General features: G+C 42.8%; 1 protein-coding gene across 2 annotated transcripts in view; it reads right to left on the reverse strand.

The window, feature by feature from the left end:
• Positions 1-22,487, reverse strand: part of LOC133966332 (inositol polyphosphate-5-phosphatase A) — a 147,466-nt gene that overhangs the window by 27,293 nt on the left and 97,686 nt on the right. For both annotated transcript variants that reach the window (XM_062401222.1, XM_062401223.1), the window contains exons 9-11: positions 18,680-18,764; positions 1,401-1,496; positions 832-906 (exon numbers count right to left, since the gene is read on the reverse strand). In XM_062401222.1, coding sequence (XP_062257206.1) covers positions 832-906; positions 1,401-1,496; positions 18,680-18,764 — 256 coding nt within the window. The remainder of the gene's footprint in view (positions 1-831; positions 907-1,400; positions 1,497-18,679; positions 18,765-22,487) is intronic.

Genomic DNA, 22,487 nt, shown 5'->3' on the forward strand with positions numbered 1-22,487 from the left:
AGTGTTAACGTAATTAAGAACTACCTAAATATATTTAAGACCTACTACTTAATATTTGAACATCTTTCACAGACTACAACTGAGTTTTTAAGGCCTAACCTGTCAGATGTGGTGAAACAAATCTTCAATCATTAATTAACTCGACTCAACAAATAAATTAGAATCCAAATTTAGTAATACAAAAAGGATAATACGGAATTATTTCCAAGAGCTTCTACTATGTTTTCTATAATGTGTTCAACAGTGTAATAAACTCTATGCTTCCACTCTGTCAGGACTTGTGGCTTCATGGACCATTCTGTTGATGTGTAGGTGAGCGAGTGTGTGTTCAAGGTTCCTTGGGATTTTAACAAGGTCCAACTCTGAACTACTTAATGTAATATACAGCCATATAAAAGTGGAGGAGTGTGCCGGGTGTTTTTCTTCTGCAGACACTTAAGACTCACCTCATCCACACTCAAGTCTCATTTAAAAGTTAATCCAAAGACATTTGGCCCCTCAACAGGGACAAAGAGAATGTGTGTGGGGCCAATTTGAAGAGAGAGCATCAACTTCTGCATGATGAAGGTTCAATAGCTCCAAATTACTTGTGTTTATTTTACCTTTACCCTTTCTGTACCTGCTGTCAAAATATACAATGCCTCAAATCAAAAAGTATTGCTCATTCTCTTATACTCTGTGCTGGGCAGAGATTCAATTTAAATCTTTTGTTACTGTACAGTGGAAAAGAGGCTATAAAGCCAGTGTAAGATATCAAATTTGTTACAGTGAGAGTAGGGATTAAAGAGTAGATGAATATATGCAGGGTTAGGAAGCATAGGGGTGACTTACTGAGGTCCCATTGTTTTCCCGGAAAACGTCCTGGTTGACATAATTAAAAAGCTTCTTCTCAAGCTGAAGAACCACCTAATCAAAGACGAGAGAGAAACGGAGCTTTGATTAATACCAATCCGAATGTGGACTTCACTTTGTAATTAGAGCACTGATGGGAGCACTAATGAACAGCGCTGTGCTGCAGTGGCAGACAGCGCTGTTCATTCTACACTGAGGTATCCCAGTACTTTATATCACATGTTAAAACAACCTGTAATACTTCAGGTATAGGGTTTATGACAATATAGACAATGTAGATATGGAACATATTTAGTATTTGAACATTTGAATGTGCTAAGTTAAGTTTATTTAAATCCACAAGATGGAATGGTGGGTTTTTACAGTCGATCAGTCGTTTGAATGGGATTGATAGTGGGCAGATACATTCATAGCAATCTTGAAACAATTAGTTAGCGATTAAAAAAACACAAATCTGGTAGGAAAACACTAATGATTACATTTGGTTTAAGAGTTTCTGCTCAATTTGTAAACTGAGTGTTGTGCAGTATTAATGCAGTACAGTTTACCTTTCGGTCATTGTCATTTTCTCGAAATATTAGCTTGTCAACTTCATTGGGGTCGGCGGCTCTGACTGTCTGCAGGGTGGCAGTGGAGCAAAGACTCTGGAGGAGAGAGGAGAAGAGAAAGATTCGACACGTAAGAATAAAGGACAATGATACTTAAATACAAATAATTTAAGAATTTATATTTATGATGTTGCCGAGATGTTTATAGGTGGCTTAAGTATGGCCTATACCCCCCCGCTCCATCACATCCGCACATTGTGCCCTATGCTTTGTGTGCAGCACCCTCCACCACACTGTGCTGCTTTTTTAAGATTTTTAAAGAACTATCTCAAAAAGTACACCTCCACTGTCCCCTCACTTTATCTGGGTCTAAGCACTGACCCCATGGACTGTGTGCATGGTTAAATTCCCCTTTGTGGATTCTTTTAACAATTAGTTAAACATTCGACCATCTGTGTTTGAAGACAGTTGAATGAGGTAATCCCTCGGCCAGTGGTTCCCATACCACACGGCGGAGACCGGTCGACCTGATTGAAATTCAAAGCACAGATCAGATAATCAGGTCAAGCCAATATAGCTAGCAGAAAAAGGCCCTTTATACTGAAATGTCACAAATCAGTCCCGCTTCGGACATGGAGAAACTTCACACCGGATTAGAACAAACACCGTGCCTTGAGAGAAAGTGGAACAACTCTGTGCAGTCCCCCCTCTCTGCCTCCATCCCATTCCTCTGTGCTTGCCCCCCCCCCCCATCCTTCCCCAAAAGCAACTTTCTAAAGCCCTAACAAATCGCTCCATCTTTCACTCATTTAGGCCATCCACATGCAGGGTCAATATGGTCCCCTGGCAGCCAAATGCTAATGCGCTTAAGTGCGCTTAAGCAGCTTTGTGCAATGAATAGGCCAAAGAAGGAGCTAGTGAGAAGGGCAAGAGACACTTTCCCTGTCAAAAAGTCATTGTAGCCGCAGCTTGCAAAGACAACCACAGACAGTCATTTTTCTGCCGTCTCTGATTAGCACCAAATGTGGTCATGTGGCCATTTTTTTCTTTCGCTTCCTCCGATTTAAAGAGCAAAAACTATGAATCCATACAGTCAAGCTAGGGTTGTGAGTATAACATTTAAAAAAAATATGATACTCAAATGGATCTTTAATGCTTTTCGACTCTATAATCATCTTAGAATTCTTCCAGGCTACCCTCCTTCTGTTGTCCAATCTGCAAATCCAAAATTCAGTCATGCAGAAATTCCTGGCCACCGCACCGCGACCACTGAAGCCAGGAGCCCAAACTGCTTACTGGCAGAATACGTGTTAATATTAAGCAGAGAAATATCCCTTCCATTCTGTTCAAATGATTTTTTATGATCTGGTAAACAAAGCTAGGATTCCGGAAAAAATGAATATGAATATGTCTTCATCTGGCAGCGGTACAAAAAGAAGTACATTCAAATACATGGAGATGTGAACAGAGATGTGTTGGCTTCTACTGAGACAAGAGAGGGCTGACATCATCTTCAGTGAGATAACTGGGCCACAGTTGCTTTTGCATTTGCGTGAATCTATGCCTTGTGCCAAGAGAGGCACTGCAGGAAAGGTTCCCATAGAAAAAAAGACAATTAGCTAATACTGTTTTTTCTTAAGGGATTAGCAGAATGATAACACTTGTAATTTGTGGCTTCAAGGAAACTAATGATTCCGTCTGCAGATTTCAAGCGTTGGCCTATCGCAAGAGCAACAGAGGAGCTCTACAGCGCCATTTTCAGACAAGAACTCCAGAGAACGTCAGCACAATTGGGTCAGGATTTTCTTCGAGTGTAATTTTCACACATGAAAAAAGCGGGTTCTCCACTCGGAAGCCTTTACAAATACACAGAAATATCAGGAGCGTACAGGTGAGGGGTGATGCAGCAGGCAGAGGAAGGATGAAACATATTCATTCCGCTGCGGAGATCATATGTTTTTCTCTACAATACATCTAATCTGGCTTCAGCCCTTTTCACCAAAAACTCTCTTGACATGGTGTCTTCTGTGTTTGGCCCCACTTTTTAATCCTGAGACAGTTTTTTTGTTTCATTTTTTTGCCTCTGTTAGAAGTTTCATCACCATGCCCACTCGCTTGCGATGAATTCTGTGGATGATCTCCAGCTTTAGCCTCTCATTCGGACATTTGTGTTCTCGCATACAGCCCCTCCTGAGAATGTGAGGAGATTATTCGGAGTTCAGTGCAGGTCTGAAAGCAGATTCAGTAACATAAGAGAGCAGGGTTTCCCATTTAACCTTAGTCTATAACTTGTGCCAAGAGAGGTACTGCAGGGAAGATTCACTTAGAAAGAAAAAGACAATTAGCTAATGCGGCCGTTTTTTGAAGGAAAAAGTCATTTCACAGAATAATTACACTCGGGATTCGTGGCTGAATTAAAGCGTTTCAGCTTCGCGGATACTAATGAATCCGTGTGCAGATTTTAGAGCTGGAGCGAAGAAGAAGATCTGCACATCACTGCTACTCTGGCCAGTATTGGAGAAGAGCCTTAGCATACTGCAAGATGCTGACATGTGATTGATTGATCCTTTCATAGGTTTACTGATTGACCAATCAGTGTGTGTCAGTGCAGTTGGTGGCGGTTGATTGAACTCAATTGATCACGGCTCTCCTACTGTTGTCCTTTCTGGAAAAACATCCTGCGCTTCCAACACACACATGGCCTCAGTGCTCACTAATCCCAGCATCTCTGTCAGAGGCCACCAAACAGGGATACGGGGAAAATGAGAACCCCATGCTGTCACTTAAGGCTGTATCAGTGTAGTGATGTCGGCTCCCTGCTCCCAGCAGGGCCCAGGTGCTTGTGCAGAATCAATGAACAGATCTCTCCCTTCAAAGTCCCTGCCTCCAAAGCATGTTACACGTAAACACTCTCTCACTGACTGCCCTAAACGTTGTTACCATAATTCATTTGCCTGCAATTGGCTCCTTATTTGATACATTCCAATTAGTGTGAGGGAAGGAGGGAGCAGGGAAGACAGGCAATGGGAAAATATCAACAAGCAGCTGTCGGGAGAGAAGCAGCCCGTAGTTCAGGAGACAGTAGGGATGTCTTCACTCCTCTGGGGTCCTTTACTGATCCTGCACAGTGACTTTGCAATACATCTCTGCATTATGGGTCAAAGGTCAACGCTGAGTGTTTGCAGAGGGCCATGGGCCGGGGGGCTGGGATGAGAGGTTGCCGAGGAAGGCGCTGGCTTTGTGCATCAATGGAGGATAATCTCATGACTGTCGAAGGAGGAAGCGGCTGTTTAAAGGAGCTCTCTATTCCAGCTGCTCTCCTTAGAAGAGAGGTTAAAGCAATCTGTCCCACTTCAAAGAGCAAAGACACACACACACACACATACAGATTCAAGCCTTCTGTCTGTGGTCCTGCCAACAGATGGAGGTGATCCACTGTTCCCAACTTAAACAGAGAGAACCCCCCCCCCCCCCACACACACACACACACCAGGGTATTCCTGACAATGCATATCAAACACAGGGGTGTTCCACAAGCACCCAAAGTTTTAACTCACTAAATATATATTATGGCTTTTTACCTAGTAGATAAAAAGCTATTCTTATATTCAACTCATTTTCAACAAATCCCATGAGAAACACTGCTCTAGTTGCATTGTTCATGCACTTTTTTGTAGTTTCCTCAGTCCAAAGCCTACATTCTGTAAATCTCTGCTTACAGGTCACAAATAGACTGGTCGACTAAAACTGCATTTTAGTCACTTTAGACCAAGAACAAGAACTTTCGTCAAAATTAAGCAAACTGCTTTCAAATAAAATGACCCTGAATAAATCCTCCTTTTGTAAGGTTTGATTTGTGAGGAGAGTGACATTTTATTCTGTAATTGTGGTCTTGGTGATGCTGTACCATGTTGACATACAGTCACAGTTAAGGTTCTGCACTAATGTTTATATATAAGAGGATATATTTTTATTTTAACCTGTTATTTATAGCTTAGTTTCAATGCTGGCCTGCCACCTTTTGACTCAACGAATCTGGGATATTTTCCTGTCAGCTTACCCAAACCCACACAACCATAGGTTAGGGGTTGAGATGGACTAGTTAAGAAGACCTATGAGAGTTCCTCAGACATAACTGATGATGAGAGGGCAGGTGCAGGCAGGGAGACACTGCTGACCAAACGAAGGGGAAAAGCACTACTGTTCACCACAACTGCAAACTGCAGTTTGAAGGGGGGTGCTATGCTGTGTTTGTATTGTAGTATTGACATGATATCACACATTGTATTTAAGGCTATTAAACACAACTAATGATTGATAACTGATAATGAATGTTGTTTTGTTCTGTTAAAACTATATAATACAAGATTTATTCAGCCTCTGCTTCTGGCAGAGATTATTGCTATTCAGGTTAAAATATTTTATGCAAAAGTCCTTGATTGAAATACTGAAACCTGAAACCGTTCAAACCATGATCCAGATTTGAGATCTTGTTTAACGTCTAATCTAAAGACCTGTTTTCAGTTCACTATATGTGCATTTGATTCATGTATTAATCTATTCCGGACTGGACCAGACACCGTTGTCTGGTCAGTAGACGCCAGTTCACTCTTTATTTTAAATACAAACAGAATCAAAGTCCGTTAAGTTGAACCTAGTAGCAGAAATTTGTGAAATGACAGCAAACCAGCCAATGCACAAATCAACCTAACTATTCTGGAGTTTATAAATTAATTCCTCCCGCCATCACCCTACTCCCATGCAATGATTCACGCTATTCAATAAACAGTCATTCCCCCAATATAATAATCCAGTGAGTGCATTTAGAACTCAGTGATTAAACCTCAATTAGGTAGAATGAGAATGAGAGAGAGCGAGAGCGAGAGCGAGAGAGAGAGAGAGAGAGAGAGAGAGAGAGAGAGAGAGAGAGAGAGAGAGAGAGAGAGACTGAGGATGAGTCGACAATGAGCTAACTATTCATTCTTCATTACCAGAGGCAGGGGACAGGGGCTCCCCTTTGTGTCAGCAGGGGCAGTGGCATTGTCAGAATGCGCCATTATTCTCTCGTTGCCACGCAAAGCAGGCCTGCCAGCTGAGTTAAGGTGTGCCAGCAGGGCTGGCAGGTTCAGCATGAATTGCTTAGCACTCCGATCGCTTTTCTTCCGCTCGCCGCCGTTCATCACGCCCATCCCGCATGCATGATTGCGACATCTGCCCGAGCAGGGTAGAAGGGGGCATCCAAAGTAGGCAACAACAAATTTGGCCTCCTGCGTTCCTGCCAGCTATTACACAGGGAAGCCAGTAAATCAGCTGTGACCCTCCCCACCCGATCTGACTGGACACAAGCCAGAGTTATCCACTCCTCTCTCCCCGAGTCCGACTAATTTAATGCCTCCAAACATGGCAGATTCATCACTGACACACACACACACTGAGGCCTGGGGAGTCAACATCGAGGAGGTGAGAGTGGAAACATTATCACCCCTAAAGTTAGCCTGTGGGTGACCCACTGGTCAATGCTTGACCCTAGTAAACCTGGCCTGCGTCACCCCTAATAGTGAGTAACACACACACAAGCTCTCAACCCTTCCCATGAACTCACTGAGCTGCGTGAGAGCTGACACCGGGGGCTGTCGGCAGTGTGTGCGTAGTAGGAGGTCCCATAACCTGCCACGCCCTCGCCAAAAAAAAAAAAAAGCGGAGAGGTAAGAGGGTGTGCGAGGTAGTGATAATGTGCCCTATTTATCTTGTGCATTATAACATCTGGGAAACTTCTCTAAAAACAATGGCGCGCATTGAGGGCTGCCATTCTGGCTTTACCTTCACAAACTGGCCAAAAGCATTTGTCCCCTTGGAATGGATAATGGACAGGCCACAAATCATTCAGGACAACAGGACTGAGGGGTGTGTGTGTGTGTGTGTGTGTGTGTGTGTGGGAGAGAGAGAAACTGAATGTATGTGTATGTTTTGTGTGTGTGTGTGTGTGTGTGTGTGTTCCCCCCTGGTATTTAACTTCTCTGCTGGCCCATTCTGCAGGGCCCCGCAGGACAAATTGCCCTGCATGGTTGTCTTTGAGAGGCAGTGCAGCGCGCAGAGAAAGGGACAGGGCTGAAACACAGGGAACAGGCCTATAAAAATTCATCACTTTGACCCCGGTGACCTCCCACTCCTGGGGGGCTACGCGCACGCACACACGCACACGCACACTCACACAAGCACACACACTTGCCCACCCACCTAAACTCATGGTCTCAGCTGGGAGCAAGTACTCAAAAATGATCTCCAAACATTTTAGGTAAAAATTCATCATGATAGAAACACACAGTAACTTAAAGAAGACAACTGGAGCCACAGGATTGAACGGAGTCTCCGCTCTGTCTCTTTCTCTAACACATGCACACTAGCAGACACAATGGCCGTGGAAAAGCCTTCTACATAGGAAAAGGCCACCAGATGCTTCATTGTGACAGAGTCTGTGTGTAAAGTAGTGGCAGTAAAAGGAGGGTGGATTCTCCTGAGGCATATTAGTCCCACTAGGAGGAGGACATTGTTTCAGGCCAGGCTCTTGACACATTACTGCCACCTGTACAAAGAAAACCTAATGAGAGATTTAATCTGAGAAACCTCCCCTGCCACTTTTAGTCAGCACTTTGAAACCAACCGCGGCAGATGTCTACAAGCCTGTTTAACGTACCGGCTTCCCTCCACCTCTAAGGCCATGCATGCTTAAACGCTCAATAGCCATCTTAATGTGGCATTCATTTGAATGTTGTTAGCTGCAGCTGTTATGTTTTGAATTGGGAGCTTTGTGATGTGAAGGAGTAGCCGCCAGCGGCACGGCCATTCATGCTTTCCCTTTTCCACGCTTCGGGCTTAAAAAGAACATTTACACTGTTAATGAGGAAACAAATTCACATACAACCGTGAAGCAATGATTGTCGCACATTAAATGCTGTTGGTACAGGGAAAACACTGAGCACCTGAAACCATCGCACACTCATTTAATTTACCTATTCCACCATAGCTCTGGCTGGGAATCAATTAAAGGAAACAGAGGTGAGGTAATTTGTCGTGCTGAGTCAATTACGGAATATCGAAGGCCCGATCAGTGACTAGTGATTAGTGATGGTCCAATAGGAGCGCAGCCCGTTGAGTTCATTACTCTGGCATTCGATAAAGATCAGGACCAAACAATTAATGAAAGTCTAATTCTGGACTCTTTCACGAGGACTGGAGCTCCGTTAGCACTGTGCAATAGGACATTTTTAACTAATTAGATCAAGATTCATTTGATAAACACTGACCATATCTGCACAGAGTAAAGTGCCATTTTGAAGAGAAAACATTTGAGAATACTACTTTATTCTCTAATTTTCTTTAAATTTAACAGGGCCTAAATATTCCATGAATGAGTGATTTACTTTTTCTTACAGAAAACAATTTTACCTTCTCTCTCTGACGGTCTTAGGAAAGCTCTATCCACTGCAGTTTGTAAAACCATATTGAAAACTGTTTTATTCGCAAGTGACATGGACTAAACTATTTTACGAGGTCATGCCAATCATTGTATTTTATTGTATTTTATTTCATTATTTTACATATCTCTATCTACTTTGAATTATTTTTCTCATTCAATGTATCTTATTTAAATTTTGATACAGAATTTGCCTCTTTATTTGTTTTACCACTTTTAATCTCTTTATGCTGCTCTTTTTCATCTCTTATTTTGCTGGAAAATGGTTGTAAACTGCTTTCTGATTTTTAAGTGATGTCCCTGTAGCGCACCTTGAATTTACCTCTGTGTACGAAAGGTCCTCTATAAATAAAACTGCCTTGCTTTAAATTTTCTGTAGCAACAGTTGAGCTACCACAGCAGTTGATGGCTTTTTCAGCCAGGTGACCTTCCTTCCTTCCAGTGTGCAGTGGAGGAGAAGACCCCTGGCAAAGCACAAAAACCCTCCTCATACACAAAGAACACTGATTCATTTGGAGCACCACCCTTTAATTTGTTTGCACCATTTCATCTAAATGATGTGCTTGTCCACCAGGGTGGGAGAGAGAGGTGTAATTTAGCCAAGGGAAGGGGGAAGAGGAAGGTACAGGGGGGAGAGGAGGGGTCCTGACACCCCAGCACAGGGCGCTAGGCAACCATATAGTGGGTGGGCTTTGTGATACATTTTACCAATTTTTCATGCCCATCCCTCTTGATGTGACCCCACTCAGGGCCTTTTATGCCCCTGACAGCTCCGTGCAGGAAAACATGCTGCCGCTCTGATAGCATGAAATCGGGAACAAAGACCCCCAGGGAGAGGAGAAGGGGGCCACCGAGGCACGCTGTGCTCCGGTCCCGCCTGGCTCCGGACACAAACAGATGTTAGGCCAGCCCCGGCTCTCTCTGCCCCCTGAAAGAGGAGGCCCTACAGAAGAAATGGGCCCGAGATGCATTGTTTTGGGCCTCCTAAGACAAAAAGTGGAACCACTCCTTCTGAAAGGGCCCGGCAATATGGCCGTCACAGATAAATCACACAAGGGGGGCCGGGAAAAAGGCCCATGAATTCTCAATGTGGCCCTTAATGGGCCCTCTTAAATATGATGGGATATTTGTGTGTGAATGGGGCCCAGTGACTTTTAATGTCAGGTTGCAGAGTTGTTTAAAAGCCCATGGTGCCAATGCTGGGTTTACAGCTACAATGAGCCATTCTGAAGGAACATCACTCTGCTGCTGACAATACAGATTCTCACTGGGGAAACCTGTAGTGCAAATAGTTTAAATAAAACAAGCACTTCTTCTGTCTGCTGTAAAAATAGCAGCATCTATCATCACTCATCCGTTTCTATTTTATAAAGGAATGAGCCGCGGCGAACAAACGCCACGACTTAAAGATATTATCTGATTTGAATAAGAACTGTGAGAGACTTGTTGAGTGGGTAGTGAACTCAGCCATGTGCAGCCATTCATAGAGAGGCTGCTATTTGCATATGCATTAGAAGAAACTATAATGAATATAATGCTGCAAATGGCTTTGGAGATGGTGTGTGTGCGCATGTTTATGCACATCCCCCAGAGACAACTTGTGCTATCTTGGCAACCACTCGATGCTTTCGAGAGAGAATAACAATTATTGTGCCGAGGACTGCATTAGTCAAAAATAGACTGACATCATAGAAGTTGGACACTATGCGCCAGGCACAAAGAGATTCCTATCCCTCACAGTTTATGCCACATTTGATCTGCACCAAATAATAGAGGCTCTGTTAGCCGCCTGTGATTTCAAATACATGGGTCCATTCTGAGCTACAGGAGACGACGAACCATCAATAAGGCAAGAGATAAAGAAAGACTGAGCTGGAAGCCAAATTTGATTATTCGTGATTTATAGAGAGATTACATTGTTAAGAAAAAGTACTGGATGAAATAAAAACGACATTGATTCAGTATTGAGTCGACTTGAATTCACAGACTGATGCGATTATTCACTGATTGGATTTGGAATAATTATGTCGTTTGCATAATCTTGACAACAGCATCAAACAAGACAAAGGAATAATCTCCATTATTTTAAATAAGATGTAAATAGTTTAAATTGCATTGTATAAAAATAAATGTCCTTCTTTCATGAGGCTTCTTGAATCACACAGACAGAAGGATCCGGTATGTTTGTCATAATACGATTTAATTGGTATATTTTTAATGCACTGATGGCTTTTGGCTTATATACTGCATATATAATCCATATGGTGCAAGCTTCTGTAAAGTTAATATTTGTGGGTGTCTTACATTTTTTATGCTCATAAACTGAGTAATTTTGGGTATCAGACCCCATTCAGGGGTTTGTAAGATTTTAATGTCAAAATTCAGTGACATTATTGTATATTTATATTATTCAGCAGATTAATTGAATATGAAAATAATCCTTGTGGTGTGGCTCTGTATAGAGGAGTTCTAGTACTGTATTGAAAAACAATATATATAGGATATTTTTCGAGAATAAAGTTGTTATATTACAGTAATTTAGTCGTGATTGAAATGAATAATGTGGTGCTGATGAGCCAAAAGATTTTTTTACTTTACTAAAGCATAAATTAACAAGATGCTCCACATTCTCATTTTAACACAGGCGACAGGTTTATAATATTAAGACTTTATTTTTGTAACATTATGACTTTATCGTCATGATCTTACCACTTTATTATTGTAATAATGCGAGTTTGTGGTAATATTATTAATTTACTCTTGTTATATTATGAATTATTTCTTGTAATATCAAAGATGTTCTTATAATATGATAACTTTATTTTCTAAATATGTATAAAGTATATGTATATATAAAGAGCCCCTCATTTTAGGATAACAAGGAAAGCGTTAGACAGGTATTGAAAGAGGCCAGGACCTAAGTAAAAGGTTATAACTACCTGAAAGACTGAAGGAGCTAATGCAATTGGGAGAGTGAGGGTGAAATAAGGACCATTTAGTTTACTTTGTGTGTTTTTTTAATAGCAGTATTTAAGAAAGTATAGACTTGGCTTCAGCAGCACTCCATTATGCACATCAAACATCAAACAAATGAGCGCGATAAAGTCAGCTTCCTCTGATAAACAACAATAAATCTGTTCTGGGAGAAGGAGTGACAGAGCAGCAGCAACAAGTCTGGAACTTAAAGGAGACATCTGAACGTTGGCAGAGCGGGAGGAGACAGCAGAGGTGAAGGAGTGAGGGGTAACTCAGGCAACGTCCCTGACCGGGGCCAACCCCAGGGCCCTGCGAGGCGGCCGACCCCCCCTAACCCTGCAGGTCCCGTTAGTGCCAGGCTCTGCCCTCATCCTTGGCTTGGTTTGTCACGCCATCCCACCGTTGGCATGGTGTTCCCAGCTGCCAGTCACAGTGCCCCCCCCCCCCCCTTCAAGTACACAGTGGCAATAGCATGGCTGGCGCCGGGCTCAAACGGCCTGTTGTTAATGAGCAGCACCAACAGAAGCCATTGCTTGTTCTTCATTTGCCAGCGTTTTAATTATATGGACAGCGCTCCCATCAAAGCTGCATTGCTCAAGTTACGCCCTCATAGCTGAACTCTTCCTCTGTGACTTCAGAGCTGTATTCATTAGCATCGAAGACAAACAGAGAGAAGAGAGAGAGAACAGACGCTGTTGTCTAGAGGGAATAGTCTCCCTCTATATCCAGATGGGTTATCTGTGATATAATGGGCCCTCATTGTGATAGATTGGACTCTTCTAGCCTGATAATATGCTTTTATTGTATTGTAAAGAAATGTCTCCATCACAAGCTTCACCTGTGAAGCTATAAACAGGCCTGGGTCAAACAGTGGGTGTAAATAAGCAAATAACTTTACGTGTCTTTGTGTAGGGCAGTAAACAGGGGAGGGGGAAACTGCATCAGGACTATTAAGACAGTGTCAGGTGGGCTGTCTTCCAAGGAAAAGTTTATTGGTTTAGTGGGCTACAAGAAACCCTGCAGCAATTTGTAAATAATTTGGTGTTGCAACAAAAAGTCAGATACAACCTTCCTAATAACTCCCCTCAGTCTAGCTTGTTTCTCTACATTTGAGAATGAATTAAGTAAAGAAGGAGAATAGCTTTGGCATAAAACTCCCAATTTTTGTCATAATAAACTCTCATTTTTTTCCAAATCTGATTGAGGGTCTGTGTGTGTAATATACGTGTTCATATACATCTGTGACTCTGGGTGTTAATGCATGAGAAGCTGAGGGCAGCCAAGGAGGCTTGTGGTCCCCAGTGTCAGGGGTTCCACAGAACAGAGGCCCAATCAGTGCTGGCCCGCTGGTTAATGGATGGATGGCTCCCAAAATTAATTAGCCTGACTAATGTAGTGTACACTTAATTACACTGGCCACCTTTTGATTTATAGCTGGCCAGACACACACATGCTAGTCAAAGTCAGTCTAAAAAGGGAAAACTGTTTAGGCTTTACTGGTGCAAATTATTTACCCAGACTAGGTTCAGCAGCCAGGAACAACGGCCATCAACTATTTGATGAACTGTTGTTGGTTTCTGCAGGTGACATGCACACACAACATGTTTAGTTGCCTTCAATAGTTTAAACTGTGAGGACATGTTTAAATATTAAAAACAAATAATGAATTAAACAAATTATTGAGATCCTAGATAGAAATTTAGTTAAATTGTATTCTATTTTTTAACACAATTCGCCATGGAGGTTTTGTTTTCTACCCTGTTTTTTTTTTTTTGTGAGCAAGTATGCACGAAAACTACTGAACGGATTACCACAAAATGGTTTGAATCCAAGAAGAGCCCAATACATTTAGGGGGATCCGGTTCAGGGGTCAGATCCACTTCACACTTCACATCACTTTCTTCAACATTAATAGATGGGGCGTTTCCAACATTTCCCTTAATTTCTCAGAGAATAATTTATGGATCTTGATGAAAAAAGAATCAGTCACATTACGAGAACTGATGAGTATGATGTATGAGTGAGTGGAATTTGGTGCAGCTTGATTGTATTTAAGGGGCCAGGGCGGTGGTATACTCTCCATCCAGTTGATCACACTTTTCCTGACTGGTTCGAGGAAATACAATTTCTTCAAAAATTCAAGTTTGCCTTTTCCAAACAGCTTATATATATTTACAGAAATAGAGAAGCAATTCATCCAGAGCCTGATGTATAAAATTCTATGCATACATGCCTCAATAAAAATATGGATAATAAGAACAATATGATTTGTCCTGTATATGTAACCCTGACCACTGCTAACTGATATTTCCATCTCCGCTGTCATAGGCATTTGCGCTGAGCGACTCTACAGAGTGAAAAATGAATGATCTATCATGTCGTCCTGTCATTACCGAGCATTTTACAGCATTCATTAAGAGTGGGGCTAGTCTGGGGCCCCACCTTTAATTTCATGCTGCTTAAGCAAGAGAAAGGACACAGGACAAAGGAAGGAAGATTGATGCTCGGTCTGGCCCCCCACTGCACTTCCTGCAGACGCAGAAAGGGGGTGCTGCTCCGAACCCCTGTCAAGTCAGCGAGAGGCCAGCGAGCCTAATGAAATCTATCCATGTAGCAGCAGATCAGGCCCAATTAAAGCGGCCCCACGCCATGTCACGGGGACAGTAGATCAAGTCAGCAATTAACCTTCCCGCTGGCCTCTATCAATCCTTAAATTGGAGCGGGCTGGCCAGCAGCACACAATCTCTGCAGATATTAAATTTACATTCTATTAAGTTTAATTAGGAGGGATTTTAAATATACTGGAAGTCTAGGCACGGAGCCCTGAGACTGTCATCGATACCGCTGATTCACGGCCACTTGCCACCTCCAGGGACACACACACACTCCTTCACACACCATTATACACCTTACACCTCCCTCTGACTAACGCATTGGAACCAAGAAAAACTGTGTTTGCTGTTGGTGTGAATGGGTCAACTGGGGTGATTTGACCTGGCTTCATTTCGCAGATTCTAAAAAGGGAGGCGCCACCTCTCTACAGGAGTGAACATGGTCTCAATAATACGATTTTAGGGGTTACTGCAGGACAACTTATACATGACAGATATTGGCAGGTCCAAAAGATCCACCATCCCAAATCTGCATGCTCCAACTGAGCTTCTAATCAGTTATACCTGCTGCATGTTGTCAAGTGTAAATTGCTGTGTCTCATCACAATGTTGATGCTTAATTAAGAGCATGAACTACAACCAAGGCTGATAACATTACAGTAAAAATTAGCGTTATTTGCAGGAAGTTGGAAATGAAAGAATAGGATGTTATAGAATTGAATTGAATGAATGCAAATAATAATTAATGCTGATTCTTACTCCAGCAGCTACAAACCAGATACTGGAGGGTCAGCAATGAGACATGTTTTGAATGGATGATCAATAAGAACAAACTGTCAAATTTGAGCTAGAAAATTCAGCCCAGCTGCAACATCTGGGCTGACAATGACTGCAACATCTGTGAATTTATCCCAATCCCATTACAGCCCTCACTGACCTCTATCTACCAATTTAACATTTTCTGCCATAATATAACAATTTTGATCTTTACATTATATTTGTTTACACTTTAGAAAGTGGCCATATAAATAACAGGATTGCATGTACTATTTTATCAGATTCTTCAAATTTGCAATGTCAATAGGCTGTTCAACCCACACAATTCTGTAGTAAGGGTTTATGTAAATAACCTAGTGTGTAACATGTGTTGAACACGTGTTCCGGACCAGAGATACCAACGATCAAAGCACGAGAATCAGGTCTCATGTACAAGGTCTGATTCTAATGTAACAGGTCTCCAGTCTGGAATGACATGCACGGCAGCTCCCGTCAGTTAATTACTACTGGCTTGAATGGCTGCTAGGACACGATTGCCCGATAAGGGATTGAAAGAAACGGGCAAGCGGTGCATCAGCAAGTGGACTGTGAAGCATCTGATTCTCCAGGCAAAACGTTTCCTTTGTGGTTTCCTGTTTTATCAGCACCGATGCAAAGCATGATCAAGCCAAAGCATGATCAGACCCATGGGAGAGGAAAGACAAGGCTGGTGGGGACTGGACCACCTCCAGGCTGCTCAGCCCTAGCATTAGTCTCCACGTGGCTGTGTCCTTTGTCTGCCAGTCAAAGGGCCGCTGAATGGGGGTCAATTGAAACCAATTCCCTCTGTCGGACACAATTAATGGGGTTGCCCAGGGTGGGCAAAAAGGGGACTGCCTCAGGCCTTTGGTTACTGATCCTGCCGCACAAGCATGCCAGGAATTTGCCACCTGGAATTTGCCCCTGTAACAATAACAAATCCACCCCCTTCCAAACCTACCTCCTTTTCTGTACACAAATGGATACATCCTAAAATACCCCCTGTCCCATCCAGCCACCCACAAGGGAGGATGGGTGACAGGGGAGTGGCTAGTAGTTGTCCACAGTCTAGTCGCCCACAACGTAGCAGAGACAGAGAAGAAGAGAAGTGGTGTAGTGTGCAGCTGTAGATAAATGGACTGGACTACTTTCTGTTCCAGTGATTCCCAGAGCAGGGCCTGGGGATCCTTCATGGGAGTTTCATGGTTGTCCCTGATTATCATCAAATCAAAAGGACATTTAACGCAGCCAACAAATCTATTCATCTGCGCTTCTTTTTCTGGCTGTTTCCTATCAATGGAACTTGGAGCGAGACCAGTGAGGAGAGCGAAAAAATGAGACTCGAAAAAATGAGGCAGCGAGAACGAGAGCCACCCTCTCTCTGTCCGAATCAATCTTCTGATAAGTATGGACGATCGATCCACCCACCAGCCCCATCTACAGTTAAGCACTCCAGTGGATGTGCACTAATTGTCCTGTTGACATTAATTGTCATTAAAGGGCTTAAAACGGCCCCTTGGCTGTGAGTTACATCCTGCACCAAGGTTGCAACCCATTTGTTTATTGGCGATATCACAGCTCTCTCTGCCGCACACGCGGGTCACTGTTAAATCAGACAGGTTGGCCAGGGCACAGGACGGGTTTATATGAAGCAGTGCTGCCACTTTAATGGTCCGTTTCTCACAAGATGACATCATTAGTCTTTTCTGTTGTCCCCATTAAATGGTCAGTATGTTTGAAGAACTCATTACGGTGGAGGGGTAAATGTCCCGGTTTAGGTGTGTGTGTGGTTTATGCCACATCCCACAGCTCTAACTTCTGCAGGGGAAGTCTAAAAAGCCTAAAGGACCCCCTGCATTGCTGCCACACCCCTGTAAACAGGGTGAATCAATCAGCTTCATTTGGCCTAACAAATTGGTTTGTGTGCGTGCGCGTGTGTGTGTGTGTGTATTCGCTCCGGATGTAAATAGGGGACCAAGGTACATAAGAAAAGAGCTGTGTGGAGGTTAGAGGGGGCAGAGATGGATACATACCGATGCAAGCCTAACACATCCCTGGAAAAGGGGTTGTGACCTGCGCTGCACTCAAACAGCATTTCAGAGTGGTCGAGACAGAGACAGGGTGATGAGAGCAACTTCGCTGCACAGATCCAAATCATCTCATCGGACTTTGTATGATTGGATGTTTTCCTTTCGTGTAAAATCCCCATAATGTATTAAACTTTATTGGTAATGAAAACACATTTTTCCTATGAAACCAATTATTATGATTTATTACGCATAGCACAGTGTGTTTTATCACAGCAATGTGGAAAAGATATGAAACAGCACATTACTGCTATAAAACCACTGCAGTGACCTAAAATATGTGCCAGGTGACATTAAGTTGCACGTCTGAATAGCCTCAGTGTTTGCACATCTGCTGCTGTGGCGACTCTACTTGGATTTATTATCTCCAAAGCAACACTGTTCACATGATCAGCGGGTTAATGTGACCCAATTACGGAACCATAATCAAATGTACTGCACAAATGTTGAAGCAATCAATCAATGGCCCTGATGGATTTGCTGAGTAAAAACATGTGACGGCCATCCCACTTCAGCAGTGTATCCTCGACGGGATGCTGATTCACCACACCTCTAGTGGCCGGATGACTAAACTGCTATGAAGTTTGGTCTTGAGCGCCACACAGAGTGAAGTCCTTCCTAAGTCATTTGAGCAAAACCCTGCCATTCACAAAGCTTTCCCTCCTCTTCCCTTCTCCCATGAATGGGGCCCTGATTGAAATGAACAATGCCCACACCTTGAACAGGCCCACTGGTTCGAGGGCCATTGTGCTGGAGAGGAGGGAGAGGATCGGCCAACAAGTGGCTCTCCCACTCTCTTATCATAGGACTTCACTGTCTGTGGTGGGCCCTTAATTAATTGTTGTGCCCCCCCCAGACACACACAGCCATCGCGTCACGGAGAATGCTGAATGACTGCGCTACCTTGGCTTTCACTGGCCTCATTTGCACCAGGAGAAGGAGGAGGAGGAGAAAGAGGAAGAAAGAGGGGAGGGAGGGAGCAGGAGAGGAAGGGAGAGAGAAAGAGCCATGAATGGCACCATAACATAACAATGCACTTGGAGGCTCAGTTGGCAAACACAGCTGGACCAGCCACAGTGAAGCATTTAATGAGTCATAACTCTAAAGAGACAGGGGCTACTAAAACCACTTTTACTATATTGCAGTTTCTCTCGAATACACACAAACACACGCACACATACACTTTATATTACTTTGAGTGTGATGGCAGTCAAATGCACATGTATATAATATATTATCATACAGTTGTACACACATTTTCAGCATATTGCACACATAATCTCTATAATAAGCCGTGCATCTGAAATTCATCAGAAAGAAAACAAAAGCACTCACCTCAATGACCTGCTTCGAGTCCAGCCTGAAGTTGAAGTCCCCAAAGATAAAATGTGGCAGCTTTTCAAACCGCTGGTCGGTGATCCTGCAAAACATCACAACCGCTCATCAGTGACAATGTGTTAAACAATCGTTGCTGTGTTGGGTTCTGGCACAAAACACGCCATGACCCTAATGATCCCAAATCATTAGCATTGATGATAAATAACAGAGAAGATCATCACCATGAGCTGTCAAATACTTTTTTTTCCCAAGCTGCCATGATCCCCCTGACCTCAGGCTATTTAATTCATGAGGAGCACAGCACCACCTAGTGGCTTGATCACTTTGATCAGAGCCTCTTCACCTTTGAGGTGTCTGACAGCTGATTTTGGTCTAACACAATCTTTTGACATCATTGAAAATGTATAACAGTACACAGAGTGTAGAAACAATAATGGGGCAGATAGAGGCAATGAAAGAAACATGTGACATGATATACAAATTCATAGGAAATACATAAGGCCTATGAAGATGATTTCCAGGTTTATAGATTAACATGATATATTTGAACTGAATCCTATCCTGAAAAGTAACTTTGAACAAATGGTCAGGAGTGAGATATGAACGAGAAAATCTAAACTATATAATCCTAATAATCCCTCAAAATGATCATTAAATGTAGCTTCTTATATGCAGCTGTTAATGAAAGGAATAAATTAATAATTCAAACTGAACTTGGACGGCCGATCACAACGCCCATGTAATCCCTGAACCATGCTAAATTCATTCATATCAGTGTATGTTAGGGGTTCAAAATTCAGTTTGAATTCTACATTTTGATCATTTCTTTTTATATGATCCTTTAGATCTGCTTTGCGAAAAAGCAGCACAAAATCCTCTGACTCTCTGGATTTGTTCGTGGGCTTCTGGGTTTTGTCCACCGATCAAACAGATTCTAAGAGCTTGAAAGACTCAATCTACCCCTGCTGCCACAGGCTCTCCCTCAGCAGCCCTGTAACTAAAGTGACTCCTGCTCTTTTGATGCCTCTTAAGGGTCTTTAAATCCAGCACATTTTATTGTCTCTTGTCTTGCAAATGTTTTTAATACAGTGAATGCATTGCTTTTTAAGCCCGACAGTGTCAAAGGATCCACAGAGAATTGATCCTCTCTGTCATGAACTACTTCAAAATCTCCGGAACCTCGCCACCGCGCCAGCATCCGAGTGCTTAAAAAAACACACCTAAGCGACATATAATTAACTCCTTTGCCTCATCACTTTCTTAAAAGTGGCTCTTCTACAGAGTAGAGATAGGAAATTAAGGTGGACGTAGCACAGCCTCTTAATTAATGATTCAGGATGCTTGGCTCGCTATCTCCTCTAATCGTGCAGATAAATCTCACTGTGGACTTCCCAGGCCCAGATAACAATATATTTATGGGGCTGTAAAGAGAGAAGAAGCTCCTTCTTAGTGGTGGGTCTCGGCTCCGGCCGCCCGCCGTAAAGCATGACCATTTCCTCTCTGGGAGGCAGGGAGAAGGAACGGCACGGAGGCGAAGGTGACTGGAGTAAAGGAACGCAGCTATTATATTAAATGGAGAGTATGTCATTTTGACATTGTATTATATTAAAGAGTGACTGGATCGTCTCTCTTTTCCGTGGATTTTTCACCAGGGGTCACCATGGAGATGAGGGCAGCATGATCCAGAATTGAATTTCCAAAGTAACAAACAGTCAATCTTTGCCATTTGAAACATTAATTAAATGACTCATTATTTGCAGATTAACAGTTTCAATTTATTTACTTTTTTTTAAAGCTTTACTGTAGATTGAGGGCAGTCGTGTCAGACATTTTTGGCAGAGAAAATGAAGGGACAGGATCTGAAGAAGGAAACAGAACCATAATGTGGGGCAGAAGTGATGAGGTGCAAGAGACATGTTGGTGCCTCCATCCATTCCAAAACTTGTATTTGTGTCTATGGGTGATTAAATACTTGTGCAGATAGATACATTTACTCTATGTGGACCCACAAAGACCCTCAGGCTACATGAATGCATTGGATAGACCTTGATTTTTACTTCACTTTTATCGCTGCTTACATAGTTTACATAGTTGTTCAATAATAAGCTTTTTTCTGATGTCATTTTCAGATATGAACTCCAAATCTGCTGCAGAGATCACATGTTTTGGTTTACAGCACGCTGACACCAGCATCAGCCCTTATCACAAGATCTTGTTCTTTCCCAGTTGAAATCTTTGTCGGTGTCTTCTACGTGTACGACTCTACTCTTTCATCCATATATTTGTATTCTTTTTTTTTTTTTTCAGTTTTGCATCCATTGTGTGTTGGACACATTATAAACACACCCACTGATTCATGATGAATCCTGCACAGGATCTCCTGCTGTGTTCCTAAATGGGCTCACTTGGATATACTCCAAAGGAAGTGGCAGGAGAAACTCCAGAGAATGTCCAAAGCTGCTGACATATGCAATCTCACATAATTTCAGGTGAGTTTAGTGCAGGTCTCAAAAGCAGCTTGAGTGTACTTTTTATTGAGAGTCATTGTATTAGAAAGCCCGGGTCCAATAGCAGGTGAGAGGATGCCAGCTGGATAGGTGCTCTTTCATATGTGGTCCAGGATGTATTCACACTCACAAAGCTAAGAAAATGTGGACACGTGTCTCGATCAGACCATCTCTGAATGTGTTCTGAGTCATCGAATCTCAGGACGTGTTCAGACCTGAACTTAGCACTGAAATCTGTGATCAGATGACTCAGGATGGATGTTAATATCAGATCTGAACGGGTCCAACAAATAAGAACAACATGTCGTCTTTCTCAACTAATGTGGTTGAATTACAGCACTTTTTCAAGTTGTTTACAATGTTCAACAACCACATGAGGAGCCATTGATATTCAGCCAAAGACAGACTCACTGCATACCACAATGGTTAAAATGATTACACTAAATTAAAGTCTCGCACTGATCACAGCCTAATAAAGACTGTTTGTGTGCAGGTTCCTTAATACTCTCAAACTGTGACTGATGTCATTAATGACTTCACATTCTGGTGCTAAGAGACTTGGCTCTATTTAAACAGGGTTAGTGCCCCGTTTATCCTGTTGGCCTGAATGCAGAGCAGTAAAAATGGCTGCACATACACGTCAGTGCAGTTGTTATAGGCGTGGGAACTTGTGTATCCCCTGAGCTAATAGAGAATTTACCGCGTCTGCCGTTATGAGTGTAGAATAAAAACCAAAAGTAAATTGAGCAAGGTGCAAACCTAGTTTAACTCTCGTGCAATCTGTGCCAATCAAACAAGGACACATGCAAAAGATAAAGAGAAGAGTGTGGAAGTGCAAAGAAAAGAGTAGTTGAAATGTGCGACAGGGAGTAAGTGAGTGTATGGGTGTTTCTCCAGAGCCTGGAGGTCTTTCTCCTCTACGTCCTGTAGCTTTATCCCACTAACAGCCATGTCTAATACCCGCAGCCTGGCTGTTTTGTCTGCCGCTCCAAGGTATCAGCCACAGGTCAAAAGGTAACAATGTGTTTACACGATCATTTCCTAAAGCACTCATGGTGACCCGCTGGTGTGAAAGTTGACTTTTTCCTTGGCCTTTGTGGGGGGAAGCGAAGAATCGCAACATTACTTACAGCTACTGGGATTGAAAAGAGGCTTGAGGGTGGGGGGTCCCAAACTTGGGGGGCCGCCCCCCCCCCACTCGACTGACCCTCACCCTCGGAGGGGGCCCCCATTAGCCTCGTCATCACAGTTCATTCAAGCAAACTGTTACAGTGTCAGTGACATTCTCCCACAAAGAC

Source organism: Platichthys flesus, chromosome 12, assembly GCF_949316205.1.
Source record: "Platichthys flesus chromosome 12, fPlaFle2.1, whole genome shotgun sequence".
Classification (NCBI taxonomy): Eukaryota; Metazoa; Chordata; class Actinopteri; order Pleuronectiformes; family Pleuronectidae; genus Platichthys; species Platichthys flesus.